The sequence below is a fragment of the Macaca thibetana genome, chromosome 14, assembly GCF_024542745.1.
Source record: "Macaca thibetana thibetana isolate TM-01 chromosome 14, ASM2454274v1, whole genome shotgun sequence".
Taxonomy (NCBI): Eukaryota; Metazoa; Chordata; class Mammalia; order Primates; family Cercopithecidae; genus Macaca; species Macaca thibetana.
Window position 1 is genome coordinate 10,642,111 of NC_065591.1, and position 27,234 is coordinate 10,669,344.

General features: G+C 40.4%; 2 protein-coding genes across 10 annotated transcripts in view; one reads left to right on the plus strand and one right to left on the minus strand.

Moving 5' to 3' along the window:
• PLAAT3 (phospholipase A and acyltransferase 3) overlaps nt 1-27,234 on the plus strand; it is a 369,991-nt gene that overhangs the window by 215,010 nt on the left and 127,747 nt on the right. The gene's annotated exons all lie outside the window — the stretch shown is intronic.
• Nucleotides 1-27,234, minus strand: part of RTN3 (reticulon 3) — a 74,719-nt gene that overhangs the window by 25,077 nt on the left and 22,408 nt on the right. Inside the window, exon 2 of one of the 9 annotated variants that reach the window (XM_050757114.1) lies at nt 10,758-12,803. The exons of 4 other annotated variants lie outside the window; for them this stretch is intronic. In XM_050757114.1, coding sequence (XP_050613071.1) covers nt 10,758-12,803 — 2,046 coding nt within the window. Of the gene's footprint in view, nt 1-10,757; nt 15,133-27,234 lie in introns of those variants that run through there. 4 more of the 9 variants (XM_050757107.1, XM_050757106.1, XM_050757108.1 and 1 more) reach the window with 4 other exon arrangements.

A 27,234-nucleotide genomic window follows, 5' to 3' on the forward strand; every position in this document is an offset into this window, starting at 1 on the left:
TATCTTTAATATCATACCACTTAATTTCTTTTTTCATTTAAAGGACCTTACTTTCTTCTCTTTTCATGATTCATTACATGAGTAAAATCACTAATTTCTCAGTTATATTATTTTGCTAATGACAGATGAAACATCTGACAAGGAATGTCTGTACCAAGAGTGTTTATGTTGCTGGTGGAATTACGAGTGATTCCTTCTTTTTATTTTCCAAATCTTTTGTAATGTGGCCATATTACTTTTATTTTAAAAACTTTAAAATAAGGTATTTATTTTAAAGTTTTATTTTATTAAAGTATTTCTTGCCCTAGGTATTTAAGGATGCTGGCTGCAGTACCCATGTTACACCTGAAGAGGGCACTAACACATCCAATGGTAATCTCAGGCTAAGAAAAAAGGAAATCAGTCTTGCGCCATTTCCAGCAGGAACAGCAGTAAACCTTCCTGATTCCCAATCCGTTAATTTTATTACCGAATTTGGGGAAAGCTCTTGTTTTGATTCTAAATAGCCATTTCCAAAAGTCAATTGACTTTACTCTCCCAAGTATACACCTCAAAGGTAGAAAAGAAGAGCTGTTCAAATACTTATTCTGAAAAGGAACAAATGTGAAAGAAATTTCAAGGTTTAGTAGTCTGTTAGCTTTACTTTCTTCTTCTTCTTCTTTTTTTTTTTTAAAGACAGGGTCTCACTCTGTCACCCAGGCTGGAGTGCAGTGGTGTGACTACAGCTCACTGTAGCCTCGACTTCCTGAGCTCAGGTGATCCTCTTGCCTCAGCCTCCCAAGGCTACAGGTGCATGCCAGCATGCCTGGCTAAATTTTTTTGTTGCCCACTCTGGTCTTAAATTCTTGAGCTCAAGCGATCTGCCCTCCTTGGCCTCCCAAAGTGCTGGAATTACAGGCGTGAATCATTGCACCCAGCTACTTCATTTTTTAAGAACAAATAAATCTCCAATTCATTCCACCTTCCTTGCAAAAGTTGCTTAAAATCTGTCTATAACACATCTCTAAGAACACTCAAACATGCCTGAAACGACTAAAAGGAAAAAAAAAGGCCATGCTTTATAACCTCAAAAAGGAAACTGTTAATAAAGGGGAAACAGTTAAGCTTTTTAATATGAACAATTTATGTAAAGACAGATGCAGACATTTTTACATAGATTATTTCTTTTCTTTGGTTACTTTCACATTAATAGTTATAATAAATGAAGCCACTTTTAAGTTGCAAAAGAGACATCAGGTGACGTGTTTGTAAACTTAGGCCCAAATTCTGTGGCTGCTGAAATGGGTTAACAGTCTGCTCTGCTACAGATTTATTATTAACCAAAGAAATCCACCCCCTCAAAAGGCACAGAAAGATCACTGACAGAATACAAAGCTGTCACTGTCAAAGACAGACACACATACTTTTGGCCACAGATAAGTCTGGCAGTAGGCCAGAAAAATATGTAGGAACCCCTTTCAAACTAACGTTCATCTCACACACTCAGAAAAAATAGTTGTTTGTTCATTAAAATAACCTACCATCCCCTCTGCCCTCAATTTCAGATTTATAAAACAGAAAACAAAATGGCATTGTCTACCCCTCCCCAGGTGAACAGTATGGATCTAAAAATGTGAACTTTTGACCTTAGTTACCTAAAGAGTATTTCTCTTTTTTTCTTTCTTTCTTTTTTTTTTTTGGAGACAGAGTCTCATTCTGTTGAGCAGGCTGGAGTGCAGTAGCATGATCGTAACTCACTGCAACCTCCACCTCCTGGGTTCAAGTGATTTTCTTGCCTCAGTCTCCTTAGCAGCTGGGGCTACGGGTGCCCGTCACCAAACCTGGTTAATTTTTCTATTTTTAGTAGAGATTGGGTTTGACCATGTTGGCCAGGCTCGTCTCGAACTCCTGGCCTCAAGTGATCCACCCACCTCGACCTCCCAAATCGCTGGAATTACAGGCATGAGCCACTGTGCCTGGCCATCCATCTTTAATTTTATGGTTAGTGCATTTTACCTAAGAAATCTTTGCCTACCCTATGTCATGAAAATATTTTCCTATGCATTCCTGGAAAAACTTTTTGGTTTTAGTTTTTATGTTCAGAGTTCTAATTCATTTTAATTTTTGCATATCATGTGAAGTTAGAATTGTGGCAGGTGGAATTCTAAGATGGAGCTGGGCATGGTGGCATATACCCATAGTCCCAGTTACTCGGGAGGCTGAGGTGGGAGGATCCCTTGAGCCCAGGAGGCAGCAGTGAGCTAGGACTGCAACACTGCACTCTGGCCTGGGCAACAGAGCAAGCCCCTATCACAGGAAAAAAAAAAAAAAAAGGATTCTATGATGGCTTCCAAGACTCTTGCCCCTTGTTGTACATGCCTTGTATAACACTTTCCCCTGCCCCTAAATGTGGGCAGACCTGTGAATATAATGGAATCGTCATTCTAGTTTTTGCATTTGAGTTATACAGTCATTCCTCAGTATCTGAAGGGGATTGGTTCCAGGAGTCCCAAGGATATAAAAATCCATGGAAGCTCAAGTCCCTTATATAAAATAGCATGGTATTTGCATGTAACCTAGGCATATCCGTTTGTATGCTTTATTTTTTATGTTTTTTAATTTTTTTGAGACGGAGTCTCTGTTGTCCAGGCTGGAGTGCAGTGGCACAATCTTGGCTCACTGCCTCCGCCTCCCGGGTTCAAGCGATTCTACTACCTCAGCCTCCTGAGTAGCTGGGACTACAGGCGTGTGCCACCACGTCCAGCTAATTTTTTGTATTTTTAGTAGAGACGGGGTTTCACCATGTTGGCCAGGCTGGTCTCGAACTCCTGACCTCAGGTGATCCGCCTGCCTCAGCCTCCTAAAGTGCTGGGATTACAGGCATGAGCCACCACACCCAGTCTTTATATTATTTTTTATTGGTTTTTCTTTTGTATTTTCAATCCGAGGTTGGTTGAACCCAAGGATGCAGAACCTGCGGATGCAGAGGACTAACTGTATAAGATTCTCCTGATAGCTTCGAAGAAGCAAGCTACCATGTTGTGAGAGGGCCATGAGGTCAGGACCTGCAGGCAGCTTCTAGTAGCTGAGCATGATCTCCCCAGCTGATATCCAGGGAGAAAGAAAGTGGGTTTCTCATTCTACAACTTCCAGGAACTGAATTCTATCAACAACCAGCCAGCTTGGAAAGAAAGAGGTCCCTGAGTCTCATGATATCACAACCCTGGTGAGGCCCTGAGCAGGAGGATCAGCTAGCCCATGCCTAGAATGCTGATCCATGAAAACTGTGAGATAATAAATTTAAGTTGCTAAATTTGTGCTAATTTGTTATTTCTGGGTTCTCTGTTTCTTTACTTGTCAACTTGTCAGTACCATACTGTCTTTATTACTGGAGTTTTATAATGTCCTTAAGTAAATGTTCCAAGTTTTCCAATTTTGTTATTTTTAAAAGGTTACTTTAGATTTGCTAGGCTCTGTGTGTTTCCATAGAAATGTTAGAATTGACCAGGCGCTTTAGCTCACACTTGTAATCCCAGCACTTTGGGAGGCCAAATTGGGCAGAATGCTTGGGCTCATGAGTTCAAGACCAGCCTGGGCAACATGGCAAAACTCCATCTTTACTAAAAATACAAAAATTAGCTCGGTGTGATGGCATATGCCTGCAATCCTAGCTACTCAGGAGGCTGAGGTGGGAGGATGGCTTGAGCCCAGGAAGCAGGGGTTGCAGTGAGCTGAGATCGCACCCCATGCCACTCCAGCCTGGGTGACAGAGGCAGACCTTGTCTTGAAAGAAAAAGAAAAAGAGAGAGAGAGAAATGTTAAACTCTGGGACTTTGAATTGTCTTGAATCCATAGATCAGCAGTGTGAGTAAGACTGACATCTTAACAACATTGAGTCTTCCAATTCATGAACTTCTCTCCTCTTAGTCATTCTTTATCTTCTCTCTGCAGTGCTTGGTAGCTTTTAGTATTGTGGTCTTAAGTACTTTTCTGGTTAAATTTATTCCAAGTATTTTATGCTTTTGGTGCTATTGTAAATGGAACTACTTGTTTAAAAAATTTAATTTTCTAGGCCGGGCATTGTGGCTCACACCTTGTAAACCCAGCACTTTGGGAGGCTGAGGTGGGCAGATCACTTGATGTCGGGAGTTTGAGACCAGCCTGGGCAACACAGTGAAACCCTGTCTCTACTAAAATTACAAAAATTAGCTAAGTATGGTGGTGCACACTTGCAATCTCAGCTAGAGGCGGAGGTTACAGTGAGCAGAGATTGCGTCACTGCACTCCAGCTTGGGCAACATACAGAGACTGTCTCAAAAAAAGGTTTTCTTTAAAATTGTCGAATTTTGCTATTAATATGTAACAACAAAATTGAGTTTTGTGTATTAACCTAATATCTATCCTGCAATCCTGCTAATTAATAATCCTACTTATTAATCCTAATAGTTGTTTTGTGGATTTCTTAGGATTTTCTACGTAAACAATCATGTCATCTGTAAATGAAGAAAGTTTAACTTCTTCCTTTCCAATCCTGATTTCTTGTATTTCCATTTATTGCCGTAATTCAGTGGCTAGGACCTCCAGTATGATGTGTGTGTGTGTGTGTGTGTTTGCATGTGTGTGTTTTAAGACAGAGTCTCCCTCTATCACCCAGGCTGGAGTGCCGTAGTGTGAACTCGGTTCATTGCAATCTCCGCCTCTTGGGTTTAAGCAATTCTCCTGCCTCAGCCTCCTGAGTGGCTGGGATTACAGGCGTGCGCCACCATGCCCAGCTAACTTTTGTATTTTTAGTAGAGGTTTCACCATGTTGCCCAGGCTGGCCTTGAACTCTTGGGCTCGAGTGATCCACCTGCTTCAGTCTCCTGAAGTGCTGGGATTACAGGCATGAGCCACTGTGCCCGGCCTTCAAACTACAAACTGAGTTCACTTCTTTTTTTTTTTTTTTGAGACGGAGTCTCACTCTGTCACCCAGGCTGTAGTGCAATGGCACGATCTTGGCTCACTGCAACCTCCACCCCCCGGGTTCAAGCGATTCTCTTGCCTCAGCCACCCGAGTAGATGGGATTATAGGCGCCTGCCACCGTGCCCGGCTAATTTTTGTATTTTTAGTAGAGACGGGGTTTCACCAGCTTGGCTAGGCTGGTCTTGAACTCGTGATCCACCCGCCACGGCCTCCCAAAGTGCTGGGATTATAGGCATGGGCCATCGCGCCCGGTCCAGTTCACTTCTTTCATCTCTAGTTGTGCTGCTTATAATCTTTTGTGCGTTAAGTGTGGTTCACGATTAAACAGAGGCTTAAACACAGTTTGTCTACAGAATTTTAGGTTGTCACTCTCTGGCTCTCTCCTTTCCAAGATTCCTCCTCCCCTTACATTCCACTGACTCAATGGTTGTGGCTGACCCAAATTCTGTCCACTGCTTAGGTTTTCTATGAAGGTTTGAGCCAACCTGTCAGGTACCCACTTCAGCCTGTCCTCTAGCTAAAAGCAGTAAAAATAAAAAACTAATTTCATGCTGTCTCTTCTTACATGTATCAACTCTCTTTCAGAATCTGACTGCTCCCGTTCATTCTCCAGTGCCTTCAGGTCTTTGTTTTTTAAAAATTTTGTCCAGTTATATGCAGGAAGGTCAGGTCCAATAAAAACCTACTTGGCCACAAGAAAAGAAAACCAATCTGACGTTGCTTTTAAAAATTACTTCAGATTCCTTATATATGTAGGTATATAGGTTCATTTTTTTTTCTTTATGGAATCTTTCCAGCCATAGATTCACTTTAAATGATACCAAGATAGGAATTATTTCGTATCTCTTGTTTTGTAACTCTTTTCGTTCCACTTTAGCATCCACCATCTGCTGGGTGCTCAACAATGTAGTTTTTACTAATAAATTACATTTTTATATAACAGAAGACACTAATTTTGACAATAACTAGAAAAGTAATGCACAGAGCTAGAAGTGAAACTGATAAGCAGTAGCACCCTAACACTGGGGAAATATTCACATATGTGTAAAAACAGACAAGTATAAGAATGTTAACTTCAGGCCGGGCATGGTGGCTCATGTCTGTAATCCCAGCACTTTGGGAGTCCAAGGTGGGTGGATCACACGGTCAGGAGATTGAGACCATCCTGGCTAACACGGTGAAATCCCGACTCTACTAAAAATACAAAAATAAAATTAGCCGGGCGTGGTGACAGGCGCCTGTAGTCCCAGCTACTCAGGAGGCTGAGGCGGGAGAATGGCGTGAACCCGGGAGGCAGAGCTTGCAGTGAGCGGAGACTGCACCACTGCACTCCAGCCTGGGTGACAGAGCGAGACTCCATCTCAAAAAAGAAAAAAAAAAAAAGAATGTTAACTTCAGCACTGTGTATAATAGTAAAAAACAGAAAAGAATCTAAACCCTTATCAAAATAAAATAATATATTCATAAAATGGATTACTTTATAGCTGTTAAAATGAATAAATTATATATATTCCAATATGAAGAAAGTTTAAAAACCTAATGTTGAATGGAAAAAGTTATACAACAAACATGATAATATGAATGGTTAAAAAGCATAAAACAATACAAACACATTTATTTAAAATAAACTGGAAAGATGTACCAGGTCCCTAATGGTGTTACGTCTGGGGAAGGGGAGTGGCCAGATGGTAATGAAAGAATCCTTTAGTTTGGAAGCAAATATGACTACCAATGCTAACAATATAAGTTAATTCTACATATAGAGAAGATATGGGTGTATGCTGCCTTTGTACTTTTCTATATTTTTCCATTTCTTAAAAAAAAAAAAAACTTTAACAACTTCAATGACTGTGTAATATTCGATTGCACAATTACACCATAATATACTCAACCAATCTCGAATTGTTAAGACACTGAGATATCTGCCACTATCATAAACAGTGCTACTATGAACATCTGTGTAGTTATTTTTGCACATTTTAAAAAAAGGATAAATTCCGGCTGGGCGCTGTGACTCACACCTGTAATCCCAGCACTTTGGGAAGCAGAGGCGGGCGGATCATGAGGTCAGGAGTTCAAGACCAGCCTGGCCAATATAGTGAAACCCCATCTTTACTTGGCCAATATAGTGAAACCCCATCTTTACTAAAAATACAAAAAATTAGCTGGGCATCGTGGCAGGCGCCTGTAATCCCAGCTACTCAGTAGGCTGAGGCAGTAGAATTGCTTGAACCCGGGAAGTGGAGGTTGCAGTGACCCGAGATCGTGCCATTGCACTCCAGCCTGGGCTTTTTTTGTTTTTAAAAAGGATAAATTCCTAAAAACAAGATTGCTAGGGCAATTCTAGGTCTGTTACATATTGCCAACTGCCTTCCAGAAAGGCTTTAACAATTTACATGTACTCACCAAACTATATGCTATTTCTCTGCACCTTGCCAATCTGGATACTAAAACACAAAAAACTATCTTCACTATACTAGGTATGTGACAGGCAGGGATCTGATTTTCTTCCCCAAACTATGAGAGTCTATCATAATGTAATTACTGAGCAACCAACTATAATATCATAAAGGCTTCATTACAAACTGTTATGTAATATAACATAAAATAGCAAAAACAGAAAACAAACCACTAATTCTTTCATTGTTTCTTTTGCCTATTTTCCCAAACAACTTTAGGCAGAATTAAAGCACTGTTATCATCTTAGAAAGGAAGAATATGCAGATACACGTATTTAAAACTAAACAATTGGTTGCGTGTGGTGGCTCAGGCCTGTAAATCCCAGCACTTTGGGAGGCCAAGGCAGACGGATCACTTGAGGCCAGGAGTTTGAGAGACCAGACTGGCCAACATGGTGAAACCCCATCTCTGGTAAAAATACAAAAAATTAGCTGGGTGTGGTGGCACACACCCGTAATCTCCGCTACTCAGGAGGCTGAGGCAGGAGAGCTGCTTGAACTCTGGAGGCGGAGGTTGCAGTGAGCTGAGATTGCGCCACTGCACTCCAGCCTGGGCAACAGAGTGAGACTCTGTCTCAAAAAAAAAAATTAAAAAAAAAAAAAAAAAAGATAAATAAATAAAACTAGACACTGATGCATTTTATTGAAATGGTTGATATTTTAATTTAATTACATTTATTTATTTATTTAGACAGAGTCTTGCTCTGTCACCCAGAGTGGAGTTCAGTGGTACAATCTTGGTTCACTGCAATGAAATGGATTATATTTTTAAAGATTTAGTCATACATAAGACAATTTTAAAAGGTTTTCACTTTTGAAAGCTGCAAGAAAGACCTTTAAACTTCTTGGTCTAACTATACCAGTCTTCTTTAATTATCATCTAAAAATATACACTAATCATAGAATTTGGTCAGTGACAAATATCCTGAACTTCCATAGCCCTTTTCATCTCTCACACTAGATTAAATAATTCAGTTGATAATTACTAATAATTAGCATTTACACAGCACTTTATTTACTGCAACATACAAAGCAGGGCAAAATAATGATCATCACATTAACAAAGGAAGATGCTGAACCAATTAGACTAGTCATCTAAGGTCACGCTAAAACAAGAATTTGCCAGAATTAGACACTGGAGTTTTTGTAGTATAATTCCTATGTGCCTTAATACTCAAAAGTTACTACCTATAAGACTTACGACAACTCAGGAAGAAATCTAGAATGTACCAGAGCCAGAGAATCATATTATTGAAATGATAATTGAAGACCATCTACTTCACTTTACATCCTCACTTTACAGATAATAAATCTGAGGCCCCTGAAAGGTTATGTAATTGTTCAAAGTCATACTTCTAGGCACAGCACAGCAAGAATTAGAACCTAGCACTCTTTAATCCAAATTCAGTGAGCTTCAAATACTAGAGTATAAGAGCTATCCTTAATTGGTAACTCAAAATTTTTGGTTTATCAAAAAGCCTCAATGTCTTCACTGATAATTGTTAGTGAAATAATTCCTATCATTCATTCAACAAATAATTGTCCAGTACTTATTATGTAGCAGGCCCTGTATTTGGTGCTAAATCTGACTGAATATTTACTATGTGCTAGGCACTGCATTACCTGCATTTTCATATTTAATCCTCACAATACCATTACAAGGTTAAGTACAATTTATCTATTTTAAATATTAAAACTTAAGAAGATAAATCTACCTACAGTCTCCAGTAAGGAAATGCCCTTATAAAAAGTAAATAGTATAATCAAACACAAAATACATTTAGCCTAACAAAAATCTAATTTTCTTATAAATTCTACAACTCCGTATATGATTTCATTTGAAAAAGGATCTATAATCAAATAGTTTAAAAACCACAGACCTCTACATAGCACCTAACACTGACCATATAGTAGATGTAAAACTTGATATTACATTAAAGGATGGGGGTCCCTTGTAGAGGGGCTTGAAAGATCCTTTTTTTTTTCTTGTACTTTCCAAGACCCCAGAACAGACAGCAATTTGCAGTAATCTAACTGAAAGCCACTTGATAGAAAAGTGATCATTTGAAATAGATAAAAGACAAGAGAGGGGGTTTCTAGTACCATCCAATAATGAGTTTTGGCCTGAAGAATATTAAATAAGATAGAAAGTAGAAGAACGCATGAGTTCTCCTAAGTATTACTCACAAAATAGTACTACAATACTGGCTACCTACTTTCAGGGCATAAAATCTCTATAGTATATGATCACATTAATTAAAAGTTTCATTTACTATCTTTCCCAGCAGGAATTCCTTTATCTTTGATTGCTAAGATTCCACAAGGCACATATCAAAAAACTCAAGTGCTAAAAAGTGTGACTATTGTGGAGATTTAAAAATAAGCTTTGTACATAAGTAAGAACCTGATGATATTAGGTTCTCAACTAGTATCACCCTAGGGCCAACCTATAAGAAAAGAAGTAGACCGGGAGCGGTGGATCACACCTGTAATCCCAACACTTTGGGAGGCCGAGGCGGGCGGATCACAAGGTCAGGAGATCGAGACTACGGTGAAACCCCGTCTCTACTAAAAATACAAAAAATTAGCTGGGTGCGGTAGTGGGTGCCTGTAGTCCAAGCTACTCAGGAGGCTGAGGCAGGAGAATGGCGTGAACCCGGGAGGCAAAGCTTGCAGTGAGCCGAGATCGCGCCACTGCACTCCAGCCTGGGGGACGCAGCGAGACTCCGTCTCAAAAAAAAAAAAAAAAAAAAAAGAAAGAAAAGTAGTAACTGGCCAGACGCGGTGGCTCATGCCTGTAATCCCAGAACTTTGGGAGGCCAAGTGGGCAGATCACAAGGTCAGGAGTTCGAGACCAGCCTGGCCAATATGGTGAAACCCTGTCTCTATTAAAAATACAAAAATTAGCCTGACATGGTGGCTGACACCTGTAGTCCCAGTTACTCGGGAGGCTAAAGCAGGAGAATTGCTTGAACCCGGGAGGTGGAGGTTGCAGTGAGCCAAGATCTCGCCACTGCATTCCAGCCTGGGCGACAGAGCAAGACTCTGTCTCAAAAAAAAGAAAGAAAAGAAAAGTACCTTGAAATATAACCGGAGCATAGAAAAAATTTTTAGGGGAAGACTAATGTTACAAAGTGGTCTACTGCTTTGGGAAATATTGGTATTAAGGAAACCAAATCAAGCAATCATTTAAAAAAAGATGAGAGAGGAATCTGCCTTTCCCATCATACAGTATATTATATTTGTATTCTAGCCATAATTTTGTAGGTATAAATCAGACTCTAACATAAACGGCACGCTGATAAGTAATCAGTCACAGAATTAACCACATGCAGTATTCTAATATAAATGGTTACCTGAGAAGTCTGTCAGAAGTCTTGCTAGGACATGCTTTTTTACCAATTCAGTCTTGCTAAGGCTGGAAACAGCATCTACCCTAGAAGTTTCTCTGATAGTAGTGGGTTTTTGGGAAATCCCAAGATCGGATCCATTCTTGACATTATGTTCTAGGATGTCATATGATCTCTGTGGCCAAGATTCTGGAGCAAATGTGAAAGTTTGCTTCAGTACTTCTTCAGAAGGCAATTCTGCGTCATGCTGTGCAGAAGCTGACTTCTCAACCTGTCTTTCACCTAATTCTTTAAGAGCCTTAATTGTGAGCTGTTCTTGTTCTAAGTCAAGAGATGCTACTGGAGTACCTTGGGTAGGGAAAACACTTAGAGGCTCACTTCCATTTGTTTGTTTGTTTTGTTCACTGTATTTGCTTCCAATGCCTTTAATTTCAGAACCACTGGACTCACTTTCATGTAAGACTTCTACAGGAGGAGTTGTTTTAAAGTCTGTCATCTTCTCTGATATTGCTTTAAAGGCATTTCCTTCACTATCTACTATTCCTTTATCTCTGGTTTCTGTAAAGGCTGCTATCAGGTCCTCTGGGGAGGAATCATCTATATGTTTAACATTTTTCCCATGTAATGACTCCAAGTAGGCAGATGTTGTCACATTTAATGAGAATTCTGTCTCATTAAAAACATTTGGAGACACTGTTGAAGGAAGTTTGGGGTTCTCAGTAGTAACAGGCTTTTCAGGAGCAACTTCACTCACATCTTCTAAGCAGACATTTATATTGGGTACTTTTGCTGCCTCACTAGCTGGACTCCTTCCAAGAATATCAGGTTGCTCTTGATGCAGCTCAGAGTCACTGACCAACTCTTGAAAGTTTTTAGATGTTTTTTCTACTCTCTTACAACTGGGAATCTCTTTGATTTCTCTTTCACCTGTTTTTACAACAGCACTTGGAATGGAAACAGGTTTTTCAGCTTGAATTTTCTTATTTTCAAATGATAGATCTGCTGTGATGTCCTCTATTACTGTGTCATCAGACTCACCAGAACTATCAGCTTCTGTGATTTCTCCCAATGCAGAGCTCTGCCAGTTCATTTCATCTTTCAGGTGGTCATCAGGTAAAACCACTTTCACTGTGGCCACTCCAGAACCCAAAGAGTCACATTTCTCAGGTGGAGATCCAGGTAATTCTGCAAGTGTGTCACCCTGTTTCTGCATATTGCCTTGCACACCTTTGATACTGAATTCTTTTGTGGAATTGAAAGAGTCGGGTATAGGTTTTCCAGTGATAGCATTTTCTTGTAGGAGAGATGCTTCTGTCCAATCACCTGTTGATTCAGTGATGGGAGTGCTCCCATTAATAGAACATACAGGAATTTTCTGATGAGTGTTAACTTTAAGATTTACAACTGGAATTTCAGAATTATATTCACTCATGTCAAGTCCTGCAGTTTTTGTGATGCAGTCAGAAGATTTATCAGTCTGTTGTTTCACTTGGGGAACCAGATCCCAAGTCAGTATTTCGTTAGTAAAGTTATGCATATCATTCACGCATCTAGACACCTCTTCCAGTGCTGCATTTGTGTGTGAAAACTGCCTACTGAGCAATGCAGACATTTGGTAACGTCCTGCCTCTTTATTTCTCAGTGGAAAAAGCTTGTCATTAGTCTCTGAAATGTCTTCGGATGATTCTCTATCAGTGCGCATAGACCAGCTACCAAAATCATCTGTGCTCTCCTTATACGAGTCTTTAAATTCTTTGTCAAATGCTGCTTTGTCAATAATTACTTCAAATGGTGATTCAGGGGAATCCTTTTCAATAACACCATCTCCTGAAACTTTGGATGGGGACAAAGAGTATGTATAAATGCCTTCTACCTTAGAGTATTCAGTAGGTGGTTTTTGGGCTGTTAGCAAAGTGAATCTGTCATCAGCATCCAATGCAGTTTTAGCTTCCCTACTTGATACCTCATTTGGGTTCTTGGTCTCTTTATCTATTTGCTCTTCCACTTGACCAATTTTCTTTGAAAGCAAAGCAGGATGCTCTGGGAAACTGGCTGGAATAGAAGGACGGTCACAATGAACTCCTGCTGCAAGAGAAATTGGAGAGTCTGACATGTTGTTGCTGATCCCCTGAGGCTTTTCCATCTTTTTCATATCCAGAAGATCCAAGTGGTCTTTTCCTTCTTTGGCTAAAATAGGCTGGCTCCCTAACACATTGCTTTTTTCTCCATGTAGTATTGTAAGGCCATTGTTATGTATTTCAGAAGATGAAAGAAAGGAAGATGTCATAATTTCTGAAGATGGCTCATCAGAACAAAGAGAGCTCAAGAATTTCAAAGAAAATAATTGTTTACCAGGTACAATTACACATTAGCTAGCCAAGCCAAGCAGCATGCTTTTTATTTTTTAAATTACATAAATATATATATATACACACACTCAGGATGTATATATACACACATAAATATGTAACAAAATGATCAAGTTATCCTACAGGACATGCATAAAGCTGCCAACAGTGAAACAGAAAAGCCATATCATGCCACAAACTGCAAGTAACAAAAAAATTTCCTAACAAATACTTTTTGGACTACTTTTCCATTGTAAAGAGAAAGCATAAAGAAGGGCGGAAAGATTGAGAAATCTTGGGAGGTTTTTTATTATTTTGGTAGAGCTAATCAACAAAAGCAAATAATTGATACAAAATAAATAACCTGATACTATAAAGAGTTGATAGACTTTAATCTGTAAGCTGAACAATTCAGAGCACAGACTGCCTCTGTAAATCCACTATTATAGTCTCACAATCTGAGAAGGAAAAAAACAAGTGGCCAGACTTGTTTTTGATTTTTAGGAGATGCAGTAGACCCTCCCTGAACCTGAAAATGAGACTAGAATTATTCTATTCTATCCACAGGAAGAATCTGTCCCATGTACAAATAAATAGCTGTGATGTTCTAAACTAAAGCGTACTGAAAAAGGTGGACCCCCTCCAAAATCTTTTTTTTTTTTTTTTTAAATACAGAGTCTTTTTCTTGTCGCCCAGGCTGGAGTGTAATCGCATAATCTCAGCTCACTGCAACCTCCACCTCCCAGGTTCAAGTGATTCTCCTGCCTCAGTCTCTCAAGTAGCTGGGATTACAGGCAGGTACCATCAAGCCTGGTTAATTTTTGTATTTTTAGAAGAGACGGTGTTTCACCATGTTGGCCAGGCTGGTTTTGAACTCCCAACCTCAAGTGATCTACCCACCTTGGCCTCCCTAAGTGCTGGGATTATAGGTGTGAGCTGCCACGCATGGCCCCTCCAAAATCTCTTGTACTAACTTGTCATTGAAATCAATATTGTACTGTGCAAATTGATTTATTTGGTTAAGACAGAGTTAACTGGGCCGGGTGCAGTGGCTCACCTGAGGTCAGGAGTTCGAGACCAGCCTGACCAAAATGGTGAAACCTCGTCTCTACTAAAAATATAAAAAAATTAGCCAGGCGTAGTGGCAGGCACCTGTAATCCCACCTACTCAGGAGGCTGAGGCAGGAGAATCCTCTGAACCTGGGAGGCGGACACTGCAGTGAGCTGAGGTCGTGCCATTGCACCCCAGCCTGAGTAACAAAAGTGAAACTCCATCTCCACACACATACACACAAAAAAGAGTGACCTCCAGAATTACTTTTAAAATAGAAAATATCCTTCTCAAAGTAATATGTTGTCTTAGCAGTTAATAAGCCATCAATCTACCACGCTGTTTTCTAACTTCCTACTCTAACAAGTTTTTACTGGGGAAAAGGATCAAAACAAATATCCCAAGGGCTGGTGCTTTCTTACTTCACTTATTTGTTTGTATTTGAGACAAGGTCTTCCTCTGTCCTCCAGGCCAGAGTGCAAGTGGTGCAATTGTGGCTCATTGCAGCCTTGACCTCCTGGCCTCAAGCTATCCTCCCACCTCAGCCTCCCAAGTAGCTGGGACCACAGGCACATGCCACCACACCTGGCTAATTTTTAAACTTTCTGCAGACATGGTGCCTCGCTACATTGCCAGGTTGGTCTCAAACTACTGGGTTCAAGCAACCTGCCCACCTTGGCCTCCCAAAGCACTGGGATTATAGGCATGAGCCACCAAGCCCAGCCCTGGGCACTGTCTTTCTTGCATATTGTTCTATCTTTGGAGCTGGAACAAAGTGGGTCTTAAATAAATAGCCCCAAATAAGTGAATCAAAGATTCAGCTTGGTCAGCTGAGACCTAAGTAGGCTCAGGACAGCAATGCCTTGAGCATGAATAACTGGGAAAATGTGACAGAGAAGTTCTTTTAGGATTATCTTTATTCAGTCTATATTCTCTTTTTCATGTAAACATCCGAATACCAGATAAAAGCAAAATTATGACGTCATTCAAAATTATTTTATTAAAGACAAAAATATTTTACAATAAATAAAATTCCACTATTATAAAAATGTTTTGAAATGCCATATAAAGTTCCCCTACTTCAACACATCACTGAAATTTGATGTAATAAGAGCTGAGCTTTAGAAATAGTATAACTGAAACCTGGTTATTAGAATAAAAAGTCTTTGTACGTTAAGGAAAACAGTTAAAGCTTGGTGGCAAAGCTATATTACCAAAACAAAACACTTGAAGTAAACTATAACTCATATGTAGTTCTAATTTAGTAAAACATGGTTTGCATCTGCCATTATATAGTATGGATATTCAGCATGACTAGATTAGGGCATAACAGAAATGAAGCCCAGCACTGTAGGTTAAAAGGTTCAAACATCTGAAGTATAAAGTACTACAGATTACATTTAAATCAGAAATATTCCACAATCTGAGCCATGCATTGTTACTGAAGCTACTAGTCAGTGTTTCTACCAGAAAGCATTCAGTGAACTACGGTTATTGTAAAACTGTTTGGAAACCTCTCTCTTCAAACAACTCTGAGGTAAGTCAAACTGACTCCACCCCACAGGGAAGGTTCAGCTTATGTTTTTTTAATGTGTTTTTTGTGTGCTTTTTTAAGACAGAGTCTAGTTCTGTCGCCCAGGCTGGAGTGCAATGGTGTAATCTCGGCTCACTGCAACCTCCGCCTCCCAGATTCAAGCAATTTTCCTGCCTCAGCCTCCCGAGTAGCTGGGATTACAAGCGTGCACCACCACACCTGGCTAATTTTTTGTATTTTTAGTAAAGATGTGGTTTTACCACACTGCCCAGGCTGGTCTCGAACACCTGAGCTCAAGCAGTCCGCTCGCCTCAGCCTCCCAAAGTACTAGGATTACAGGCATGACCCACTGCGCCCAGCCAGCTTATGGAGATGGAGATTTCAGATGATTCAGATCTGTCATCTTACAGATGAAAGTCTACAAAATGAATTAGCAATAATTCAAGAGGTATTTATTGAGTGCCTACCACGTGCCAGACATTGTTTTAGAAACTGGGCTTAAAGCAGTGAATAAAACAGAAAAAATTTCTTGCCTTTATGGAGCTTACAACACAGAGGGGAAGGCAGACAATAAGCAAAATCAATAAGTAAAATGATGATGACAGTGATATAGTGGTGATGGTGCTTGATTAAACTAAAAAGAAAGCAACCAAATTGAATGCTAACCAAAGAATATTCACATCACTGGGAAGAGCATGGTAAAACTGTCTATGCTTTAGCAGGACACAAACTGGTCAGTTTATCAGTTTTGCTTTTCTCTTAACTTTCTTGAACTTTTAGTACTCCAAAAGCTTCAAGTTAGGTGTAGAATAATCTTAGGTAAAACTAAAGATAACGTTAGAAGTCCTATATTCAGAATACTAAGAAGTCCTCTACTGAGCACCATAATGGCCTGACAGACTTCAAACATTAAAGATTATTTAGGCTGGGTGTGGTGGCTCACGCCTATATCTCAGAACTTTGGGAGGCAGAGGAGGGAAGACTGCTTGAGTCCAAGAGGTCAAAATCAGCCCGGGCAACATGGTGAGACCCTGCCCCTACAAAAAATAGAAAAATTAGCTGTGCATGGTGGCACATGCCTGTAGTCCCAGTCACTTGGGAGGCTGGAGTGGGAGGATTGCTTGAGTTTGGGAGGTCAAGGCTGCAGTGAGCCACGGTCATGCCACTGCACTCCAGCTTGGGTGACAGAGTGGAGAAAAAAAAGAAAAGAAAGGAAAAGAAAAAAAGAAAAACAAAAGGAAAAAAGAAAAAGAAAAAAGATTACTTAATATGACATGGTTACTAGATATATAAAAAAACCTCTAATAATGTTCCCTAATAAAAATATTATAACTTACTATTTAGGGTGTATATTATTTTCTGGGGGCAAGCTCAGAGGGTAAACAGAGGTCAGTGCTGCCTTCATTTCTCAGTGATTGTGAGATGCAGGCGCTAATCATTATTGTCAGTCAAGCTTTCCCACGTGTAGAAAAATAAGGTAGCATCATCATCTGAGCTTTAACTTTAATTATTTTGTTTAGAATTTCAGCAAATGAAAAGACCATTTTTGGCCAGCTGAAACCCTAACAAATGTGGACAGAGCTGACCTGTACCAAGACAATGGGAAAAATTGGGCTGGAAGTAAAAAGTGTATAAAGGCATGAAAACATTAAATAGAATGAAGACCAAAAACTAATAAGCCTTTTAGAACAGCTCCGATAAGCAAAGACTCTTCCAACTGGTCAGCATGGCACTTGTAGTCACTGGTGTTGCCCAGGTCAGTACATGGCAAAAGGACAGAATAGTCCAGTGAATCTGAAGGCAGTTAGCTCCTAAAATACTAAACACTGTAAAACTGTCTGGTGGAATAAATCTGGATTATTTTATGTCTCAGAAAATGTCTACCACCTTTCTTTTTTCAAAAGATTCATCCCGGCCGGGCGCGGTGGCTCAAGCCTGTAATCCCAGCACTTTGGGAGGCCGAGACGGGAGGATCACGAGGTCAGGAGATCAAGACCATCCTGGCTAACATGGTGAAACCCCGTCTCTACTAAAAAAATACAAAAAACTAGCTGAGTGAGGCGCCTGTAGTCCCAGCTACTCGGGAGGCTGAGGCAGGAGAATGGCGTGAACCCGGGAGGCGGAGCTTGCAGTGAGCTGAGATCCGGCCACTGCACTCCAGCCTGGGCGACAGAGCGAGACTCCGTCTCAAAAAAAAAAAAACAAAAACAAAGATTCATCCCTTCACATGCACTCCAAGAGCCTTCCAACATTACCCAAAACAAATCGCCATCAAAACTCATTATGAACATTTTCTAAATTAGTTCTTTGCTATAACGGAATTTAATGTGGATATTCATTTTCAAGAGTTCTAATCACTTAAAAACATGGTGCTACTCTAATTATTAACAAATAAGGTCATAGATCTAGTAGATTTACTAAAAAGGTAATCAGCTGGGTGTGGTGGCTCATGCCTGTAATCCTAGCACTTTGAGAGGCCAAGGTAGGGAGATGGCTTGAGCCTAGGAGTTTGAGACCCACCTGGGCAACACAGTGCGACCCCATCTCTACAAAAAAATTAAACAATTAGCCAGGCATGGTGGCATGCACCTGTGGTCCTGACTACTTGGGAGGCTGAAGTGGGAGGACTGCTTGAGCCCAGGAGGTCGAGGCTGCAGTGAGCCATGCACTCCACCCTGGGTGACACAGCAAGACCTTGTCTCAAAAAAAGGGGGGTGGGTGAGAATCAATATACGGTAAGAGGTAAAAAATGTCATATCCCCACAGTGATCATGAACATGTTCTCAAACTTATCAAGTACTCAGCTGCATGATTACTCATCTTCTTAAACTCTAAATACTCCACTGAGATATATTATCTGAAACAAAGACTAGGAAATTAAGTTGGTAGTCATATTCTAAATTCTAAATTCTAAATTTTTAGACCCAAATAAATTTTTTTTTTTGAGATGGAATTTCACTGTTTTAGCCCAGGCTGGAGTGCAATGGTGTGATCTCGGCTCACCGCAACCTCCGCCTCCTGCATTCAAGCGATTCTCCTGCTTCAGTCTCTGGAGTAGCTGGGATTACAGGCATGTGCCACCATGCCCAGCTAATTTTGTATTTTTAGTAGAGATGGGGTTTCTCCATGTTGGTCAGGGTGGTTTGGAACTCCCAACCTCAGGTGATATGCCCACCTTGGCCTCTCAGAAAGTGCTGGGATTACAGGCGTGAGCCACCGCGCCCAGCCAAAAAATTCTTATTAAAAAATTCAAAGTGGCCGGGCGCGGTGGCTCAAGCCTGTAATCCCAGCACTTTGGGAGGCCGAGACGGGTGGATCACGAGGTCAGGAGATCGAGACCATCCTGGCTAACATGGTGAAACCCCGTCTCTACTAAAAAAAAAATACAAAAAAACTAGCCGGGCGATGTGGCGGACGCCTGTATTCCCAGCTACTCGGGAGGCTGAGGCAGGAGAATGGCGTGAACCCGGGAGGCGAAGCTTGCAGTGAGCTGAGATCCGGCCACTGCAGTCCAGCCTGGGCGACAGAGTGAGACTCCGTCTCAAAAAAAAAAAAAAAAAAAAAAAAAAAAACAAATTCAAAGTCAGCCAGGTATGGTGGCTCACGCTTGTAATCCCAGCACTTTGGGGGCCGAACTGGGCAGATCACGAGGTCAGGAGTTCGAGACCAGCCTGACCAACATGGAGAACCCTGTCTCTACTAAAAATAGAAAAAATTAGCAGAGTGTGGTGGCGCATGCCTATAATCCCAGCTACTCAGGAGGCTGAGGCAGGAGAATCACTTGAACCCAGGAGGTGGAGGTTGCAGTGAGCCAAGATCACGCCATTGCATTCCAGCCCAGGCAACAGTGTGAGACTCCATCTCAAAAAAAAAAAAAAAAAAAAAAAAATTCGAAGTCCCTTCATCACAATTACTAATCGTGTGGCCCTGAGTAAACTGCTTAATCCCATCTCATCAAAATCTCATCAAAATGGGAAAATTAAAGCACCTAACTTTAGAACTGCTGCGAGGATTAAATGAGTTAATATACGTTCACAGCAGTATCTGCCACTTAGTAAATCCCCAATAAACGTCCCCAAACACCACATTCTCAAAAAACTCTCTTGACATAGAGACTCCAGACCACATGCCTTTTTAGTAGGGGAGAGAAAAGGCATATTGGCAAATTGTAACCACCTTCATCTGGTATAATATAATACAGAAAATCCTCATGTAGAGCTTTAGACACTTTCCCTTCTACCATTCACATATTAAGGGAAATAATTCAAAGAGCTTTTATTCAAAATCTTGGGTGATGCAACGTCTGAATATGTTGATATAAACCAAACGCCTATGGCATCCCAAGAATTGTGCTAGGTTCTATGCAGATAAAGATGTTTGAGAGCCCAGCCTGGCATGGCGGCTCATGCCTGTAATCTCAACACTTTGGGAGGCTCAGGTGGGAGGACTGCTTGAGCCCAGAAGCTAGACGAGCCTGGGCAAAATGATGAGACAGACTCCTTCTCTATAAAAACTTTTAGGGCCCGGTGCAGTGGCTCACGACTGTACTCCCAGCACTTTAGGAGGCTGAGGCGGGCAGATCACCCGACGTTGAGAGCTTGAGAACAGCCTGACCAACATGGAGAAACCCCATCTCTACTAAAAATACAAAATTAGCCAGGAATGGTCGCACATGCCTGTAAGTCCAGCTACTCAGGAGGCTGAGGCAGGAGAATCACTTGAACCTGGGTGTGAGCCGAGATCGGGCCATCACACTCCAGCCTGGGCAACAAGAACGAAAACTCCGTCTCAAAAAAAAAAAAAAAAAAAATATATATATATATATATATATATATTTTTAAATTAGCTTGGTGTGGTGGCACATGCCTGTGGTTCCAACTACTCAGGAAGGTAAGGTGGGAGGATCGCTTGAGCCTGGGAAGTCGAGACTGCAGTGAGCCCTAATTGACCCACTGCATTCAGCCTGGGCAACAGAGTGAGATCCCGTCTCAAAAAAAAAAAAAACAAAAAAAACCCAAAAAACAAAACCAAAAACCCCACAAGAGAACTCAACATATAAGAAATTCTAAGCCAACATTGAAAGATAAATAACTTTTCCTTTTTTTGAAACAGTCTCAGTCTCACTCTGTCAACCAGGCTGGAGTGCAGTGGCCTGATCTCAGCTCACTGCAACCTCCACCTCCCCAGTTCAAGTGATTCCCCTGCCCCAGCCTCTCAAGTAGCTGGGACTACAGGCACACACCACCACGCCCAGCTAATTTTTGTATTTTTAGCAGAGATGGGGTTTTGCCATGTCCACCAGGCTTGTCTCAAACTCCTGACCTCAAGTGATCCACCACACCCAGCCAGTAAATTTTCCTGAACAAAATGTTTCGCAAATGATCTTTACCACCAGCAGGGTCAAAGTATATTTTAGTTCAATGTACAACCAGCTGAACAATTTAATAACCAAGCACAGAGACAGCCTTTGGCACAATTTTTCACAATCCCTCTCAAACTTAAGAGCAACTACTAGTTCTTCACGGGGTTTATCTCTGATTTACTGCCTCAGAACTTCCTAAAGAGGACAGAGCTCAGGAATCTGTATTACAAGTTTCCCAGGCAACGAACTTGGTTTCAGAACCACAGCCTTAATACATCTGGTATGTGTTGAAAGGGCAGAAAGATAAGGGTCATACTTCAGAGCTCTAGTCCCATAAAATCCCACAGGAGGAGCCACTCTCATGGCTTCTCCTCACATAGATGGGCTTGAACTGGGCACACCTTAAGAGTAGCAAGGCATGCAGCAGGAGTGGTCTTCCCGTGCCTAAACACTTCCATATACTAATTCTAAAGTACAGTAATTCTGCATTTTTATTGGAAGAAGGAAAAAACCACATCTGACTAGAAAAATCTGGTATGGGAATTGAGGCAGAAATTTCTCTCTTTTATGCCCAGAGTATTTTATCCTTCAGAGCAAGATGGGGAGTTTAAAATAACATGATAAAAACAACAACAACAACAAAAAACTACAATGTCTATGACTGGGCACAGTGGTGCCCGCCTGTAGTCCCAGCTACTCAGGAGGCTGAGGTGGGAAGATTGCTTGAGTCCAGGAGTTTGACACCATCCTGGGAAACACAGTGAGACCATATCTCTTAAAAAACAAACAAACAACCAACAAAAAGTACTTATGAGTAAATACATTTGAATTGAAAATCCTTCATATACTATTTATTCTGCCTCTTTTTCCTCAAAGTGTCTCTTAAAGACTTAGTACTCATCTATTCAAGTACTTACAACTTCATTACTAAAAACAAAATGTGATCTATAATTAAGGAATAAGGAATGTTATATCCTATATCAAAGAGTTCTTCCTAAAAAGAGTAAATAGTTTAAAATTAGGTTATAGTTACCATGTTGTTAATTACCCGCTCACCTAAGAAATTCATTACTTTTTACTAAAAGGATATCTATAACATGGAATCACTATATACATCAGTGAACAATGGGTGCCAGCCTGTAGTAGCCACTAACTTACTTTTTCACATCCATACTATGCATATTCATTTGAGGGAGGTTTGAAATATTCAGGCATAGGTTTTCCTACACTTGAATTTTCTCATGTTCACAAAACAAGACGACAAATTCGTGCAAAACAGTATCAACAACTTTCAGCCACAGCATCAAAATAGGAAGTTAGCCAGCAGACACTCTGCAGCCAAGCTAGATCCTAAACAAAAAGTCTCTTTTACACAAAGAAAAATGTTTTTCTTTTGTTTTGTTTTTGTTCTGTTCTTTTTTTAAAAAGGCTGTAACTGGCAAATTTATTTTTTTCCTCAATGCTTGCCCCCAAGTTCAGGGTTGTAACTTCCTATTCCAGATGCCTACTGCATTAGTCAAATTGAATGCAAGCGTTCATTAATGCAAATGTGCTTCCAATGTGGCATGGTGGATGGATCCTCTCTTTCCAATCTCATTTTCACCTACTTTTCTTCCAATGCTTTCTAAAGAAACAGTATTTTCCAGCTTCCACTCTTATCAAAGGTTTTGAAAAGTAAAACAAAATTTCAGTCTGATTTTGATTTTGTTGGAGGGAGCATATACCCCAGATGATACTAAATTATATCACTAATAGCGATAATATGGTCAAAACAACAGTATCTACCTCTTCTGCTGTCATGATTTTAATACTAACTTCAAAATGCCATCTCTAAAAAGAAGTCTGAACCCTAAAATATAGCTAGTTTATCTGATCATCTTTATTACAGGTAGAGCAGTTATGACCATGGCTTTGGCATCCTCCATCTACCACTTACTTGCTGTGTTACCTTGAGCAAGTGATTTCACCATTTTCAAGTCATTTCAATTGGTAAAAGAGCCAGTCCCTTTCCTTCATAGAACTGCTTATGAAGATTAGATAAGATGATTCATTTAAAGTTTACTGGGCATAGTAAAAGTTCAATAAAAATTAGCCACATACTACATCTATACTTCTGTCAATATCTTCGTATGTTTTTATGAAGTACAGGAAAACATTAAAATGTAATCCACTATTTTGAAACTCTCAGGGATTAGGCTGAAATATAATGTTGCTTCATAGAAAAAGGAAGCCATAAGCAAAAGACCACAAGGACTACTCAGGGGTACTCCATTGACATTCTAATTAGAAATCTATTCATATCAAAAGTTTAACTTCCTAGCTTATGTAGCTGTATTCTCAAAGCACTACAACTTAGTAAATATCACAAAATTTACTTTAAAAAACTTTAACTGCCCTTTACTCAGTCTGAATTAATGACATTTTTTATACATACATCTACCTGAAACCCAATAATGATAAATACATATTTCAGGATAAAAAAAATCATGTCATTCTTAAATCTTAAAAAGTCCTATTTAGCCCAGGTATGGTGGCTCATGCCTGTAATCCCAGCACTTTGGGAAGCTGAGGTGGGAGGGCCGCTTGTGCTCAGGAGTTCAGCCTAGGCAACCTAGTGAGACCTTGTCTCTATTTTTTTTTTTTTTTAAGTCCTATTATTACTACATATTGCTTAACATGATTGGAGTATATAAAAATAGCCACAATTTCCCTAAGGCTAGATAGCTAAGGTATATGAAGCCAAAGAAATTAGTTGGGTTAGTGTCGGTGACGGACTCAAGGTGCATGCTGGTGGCAGTAGTCACTTTCAAAGGCCTGTGTGGAAGTGGACTGTTCCCAGAGCCCTCATCTCCCACCCAGGGTTTTAATATAGTTAACCAACTATATCAACAGCTTCCTCTTCCCTTATTTTCACTAAGGCAGACTGGAAGCTACCAGTCTTGGCTACCCTAGAAAACACCTAATCATCTGCCAAGGTGTTCCCTCAAACAACTGAACAGACTAACCTCTAGACCACCAATGACGTAGGGCCCCACTGGGCTACTTTTCCATCATGTGTTTTGTTTATTTGTTTGTTGCAGGAGAAAATGCTACTAATAGAAGTTAAATGAAACCCATTCGAGGATAGGGCATTCTTTTTGTTTTGTATTGTTTTTGAGATGGAGTTTCGCTCTTTCGTCCAGGCTGGAGTGCAATGGCGCGATCTTGGATCATTGCAAACTTTGTCCCCCAGGTTCAAGTGATTGTCCTGCCTCAGCCTCCGAGTAGCTGGTATTATAGGTGCCTACCACCACACCCGGCTAATTTTTGTATTTTCAGTAGAGACGGGGTTTCGCCACGTTGGCCACGCTGGCCTTGAACTTCTGACGTCAGGTGACCCGCCTGTCTTGGCCTCCTAAAGTGCTAGGATTACAGGTGTGAGCCACCGCGACCAGCCAGATAGGGCATTCTTAATTACCTTTTTACAATAGCGCTATTCTCAATCTACACTGGTCAAAAAAAATTTTTTGTAAGCAAAAAGTAAGAATAAGTATATGTGCTGTCTTACAAATTCTAATACATACTGTGAAACTGAAACCTATTTAAACATTCATTTTTAATTTAAATCCTTTTTATTTACCTCCCTTCTACTTGAGTGCACATGTAATTTCTGTTAACCAGGGATGAAAATAATTTTTAAAGCTATGACAGTTCTTTTTTCAACATGTCATACATTAGGTATGTTAGCCATGGGTTACACTGTTACACCGTTTAGAGTATCAACTATCCCTTTTCTTTTTATTTATTTATTTTTTTAGACGGAGTCTCGCTCTGTCACCCAGGCTGGAGTGCAGTGGCGCGATCTCGGCTCACTACAAGCTCTGCCTCCCGGGTTCACGCCATTCTCCTGCCTCAGCCTCCCGAGTAGCTGGGACTACAGGCGCCCGCCACCACGCCCGGCTAATTTTTTTCTTTTTGTATTTTAGTAGAGACGGGGTTTCACCGTGTTAGCCAGGATGGTCTCGATGTCCTGACCTCGTGATCCGCCCATCTCAGCCTCCCAAAGTACCAGGATTACAGGTGTGAGCCACTGCGCCCGGCCTAACTATCCCTTTTCTATATGAAAAAAGTGACTTGGCCTGGCGACATGCCCCATGCCTGTAATGCCAGCACTTTGGGAGGCCAAGACAGGCGAATCACTTGAGGTCAGGAGTTTGAGACCAGCCTGGCCAACATGGTGAAACCCCTTTTCTACTAAAAATACAAAAATTAGCTGGGTGTGGTGGTGCATGCCTGTAATCCCAGCTACTCAGGAGGCTGAGGTGAGAGAATCGCTTGAACCTGGTGGGTGGAGGTTGCAGTGAGCTGAGATCACACCATTGCACTCCAGCCTGGGCAAAAGGGTAAGACTCTATCTCCAAAAAAAAAAAAAAAAGATAAAAGAAAAGAAAAAAAAAATAGTGACTTAAGATTAGAATGTATTCTTAAAGATCTGAAATACAAGAGAGGAAATAATTATTTGTTCTATTTATACTATATTTTTCTTCCACAGTAGAATAAATTTAATACCTATTTGCTTAAATTATTCTCCTAAGGAAAAAAAAACCCTTAAAAATATAAATATGGTCAAGTTCCAAATGTCAAGAACAACATAACTACTTAATATGTTTGAGTTACTTTCTAATATTAACAAAATTTCTATCTTTTAATGTAAACATGTTAATTTCAGAGGTCATTATTTGGCTCACAAGATATCCAAATTCACATATTAAGGCACATTATAAAGGAATTGGGGTTCTAATGTCATCAGTTTAAATTAAAATAAACAAATTGTTGGTCAGATGTGGTGGTGGCTCATGCTTATAATCCCAGCACTTTGGAGGGCTGAGGTGGAAGGACTGGTTGAGCCCAGGAGTTCCAGACCAGCCTGGGCAACATAGCAAAACGTCTCTACAAAATAAAAATTAAAAAATTAGCAGGGCATGGTGGCATGTGCCTGTATACAGTCCCAGCTACTCAGGAAGCTGAGGTGGGGGGATCACTTGAACCCAGGAGATTGAGGCTGCACTGAACTATGAATGTGCCATTGCACTTCAGCCAGGGTGACAGAGTGAGACCCTGTCTTAAAAAAAAAAAAAAAAAAATTCCCTACCATGTTTCCTAAGAAGCAGATTTAACCAGGCAAAAGTTTCACTAATTTTTTTTTAAATCCCATTATGTTTTTATTCTTATAAGGTAAAAGTCTTTTGCAGCTACAGAACTCCACAATCTATCTAGTGATTTTAATTACTTTTTCCTTTTTTAAAATAAAGGTTCTCAATTGACCTGTATTTGGGTCTAGTACAGCAGCACAAATGAAATAATACTTTATTATTAGTATAAATTGATGAAGCACATAGTACCCTCTCTTTCAGCTTCTTGGCAATGTTACCTCCACAAACTGATTCCCTTCCCTACAGACTGACAGATTAAAAACAAAACAAAACAAAGCCACATCTCAATCTCTAGGACAAGAAGCCCTGGTTGCCAAAAGTCACATAACTGACTTGTTCAATGTTCCTAGGCAATTTGGAACTAGCCTAACTTTTATGACGTATCTCAGATAAATTCACATTAAAATGCCCTAGCTAGGTTGGTATTTTTCTAGTTCAGTGGAAGCATACTTTTATACTGTTTTTCCAAATCTGCTACCTCTCTAAACCAGTTTCATAGCTGCAAATCAATACATTAAATGCATTCTAGGGGTTGGGTGTTTTCTGAGCCACAATTTTGTTGCTGTTGGTGGTGGTGGTGGTGACACAGGGTCTTTGCTCTGTCACTCAGGCGGGAGTGCAGTGGCACGATCATCGCTTACTGCAACCTCCAACTCCTGGGCTCAAGCAATCCTCCCACCTCAGCCTCCCGAGCAGCTGGGACTATAGGCATGCACCACCAATGCCTGCATATTTTTTTGTAGACACAGGGTTTCACCATGTTGTCCAGGCTGGTCTCAAACTCGTGAGTTCAAGTGATCTGCCCGCCTTTGCCTCCTGAAGTGCTGAGATTACAGGTGTGAGCAACTGCACCTCGCCTCTGAGCCACAATTCTATCTGCTCCAAATTCTGGTGGGCAAGTTTTTAATTTTAAAGAAATACTCAAAACTACACCTGAAGTTTATGCTATGTTACAGAGTCCACCCAGCCTCATTTTATTTTATTAACCATTACAGG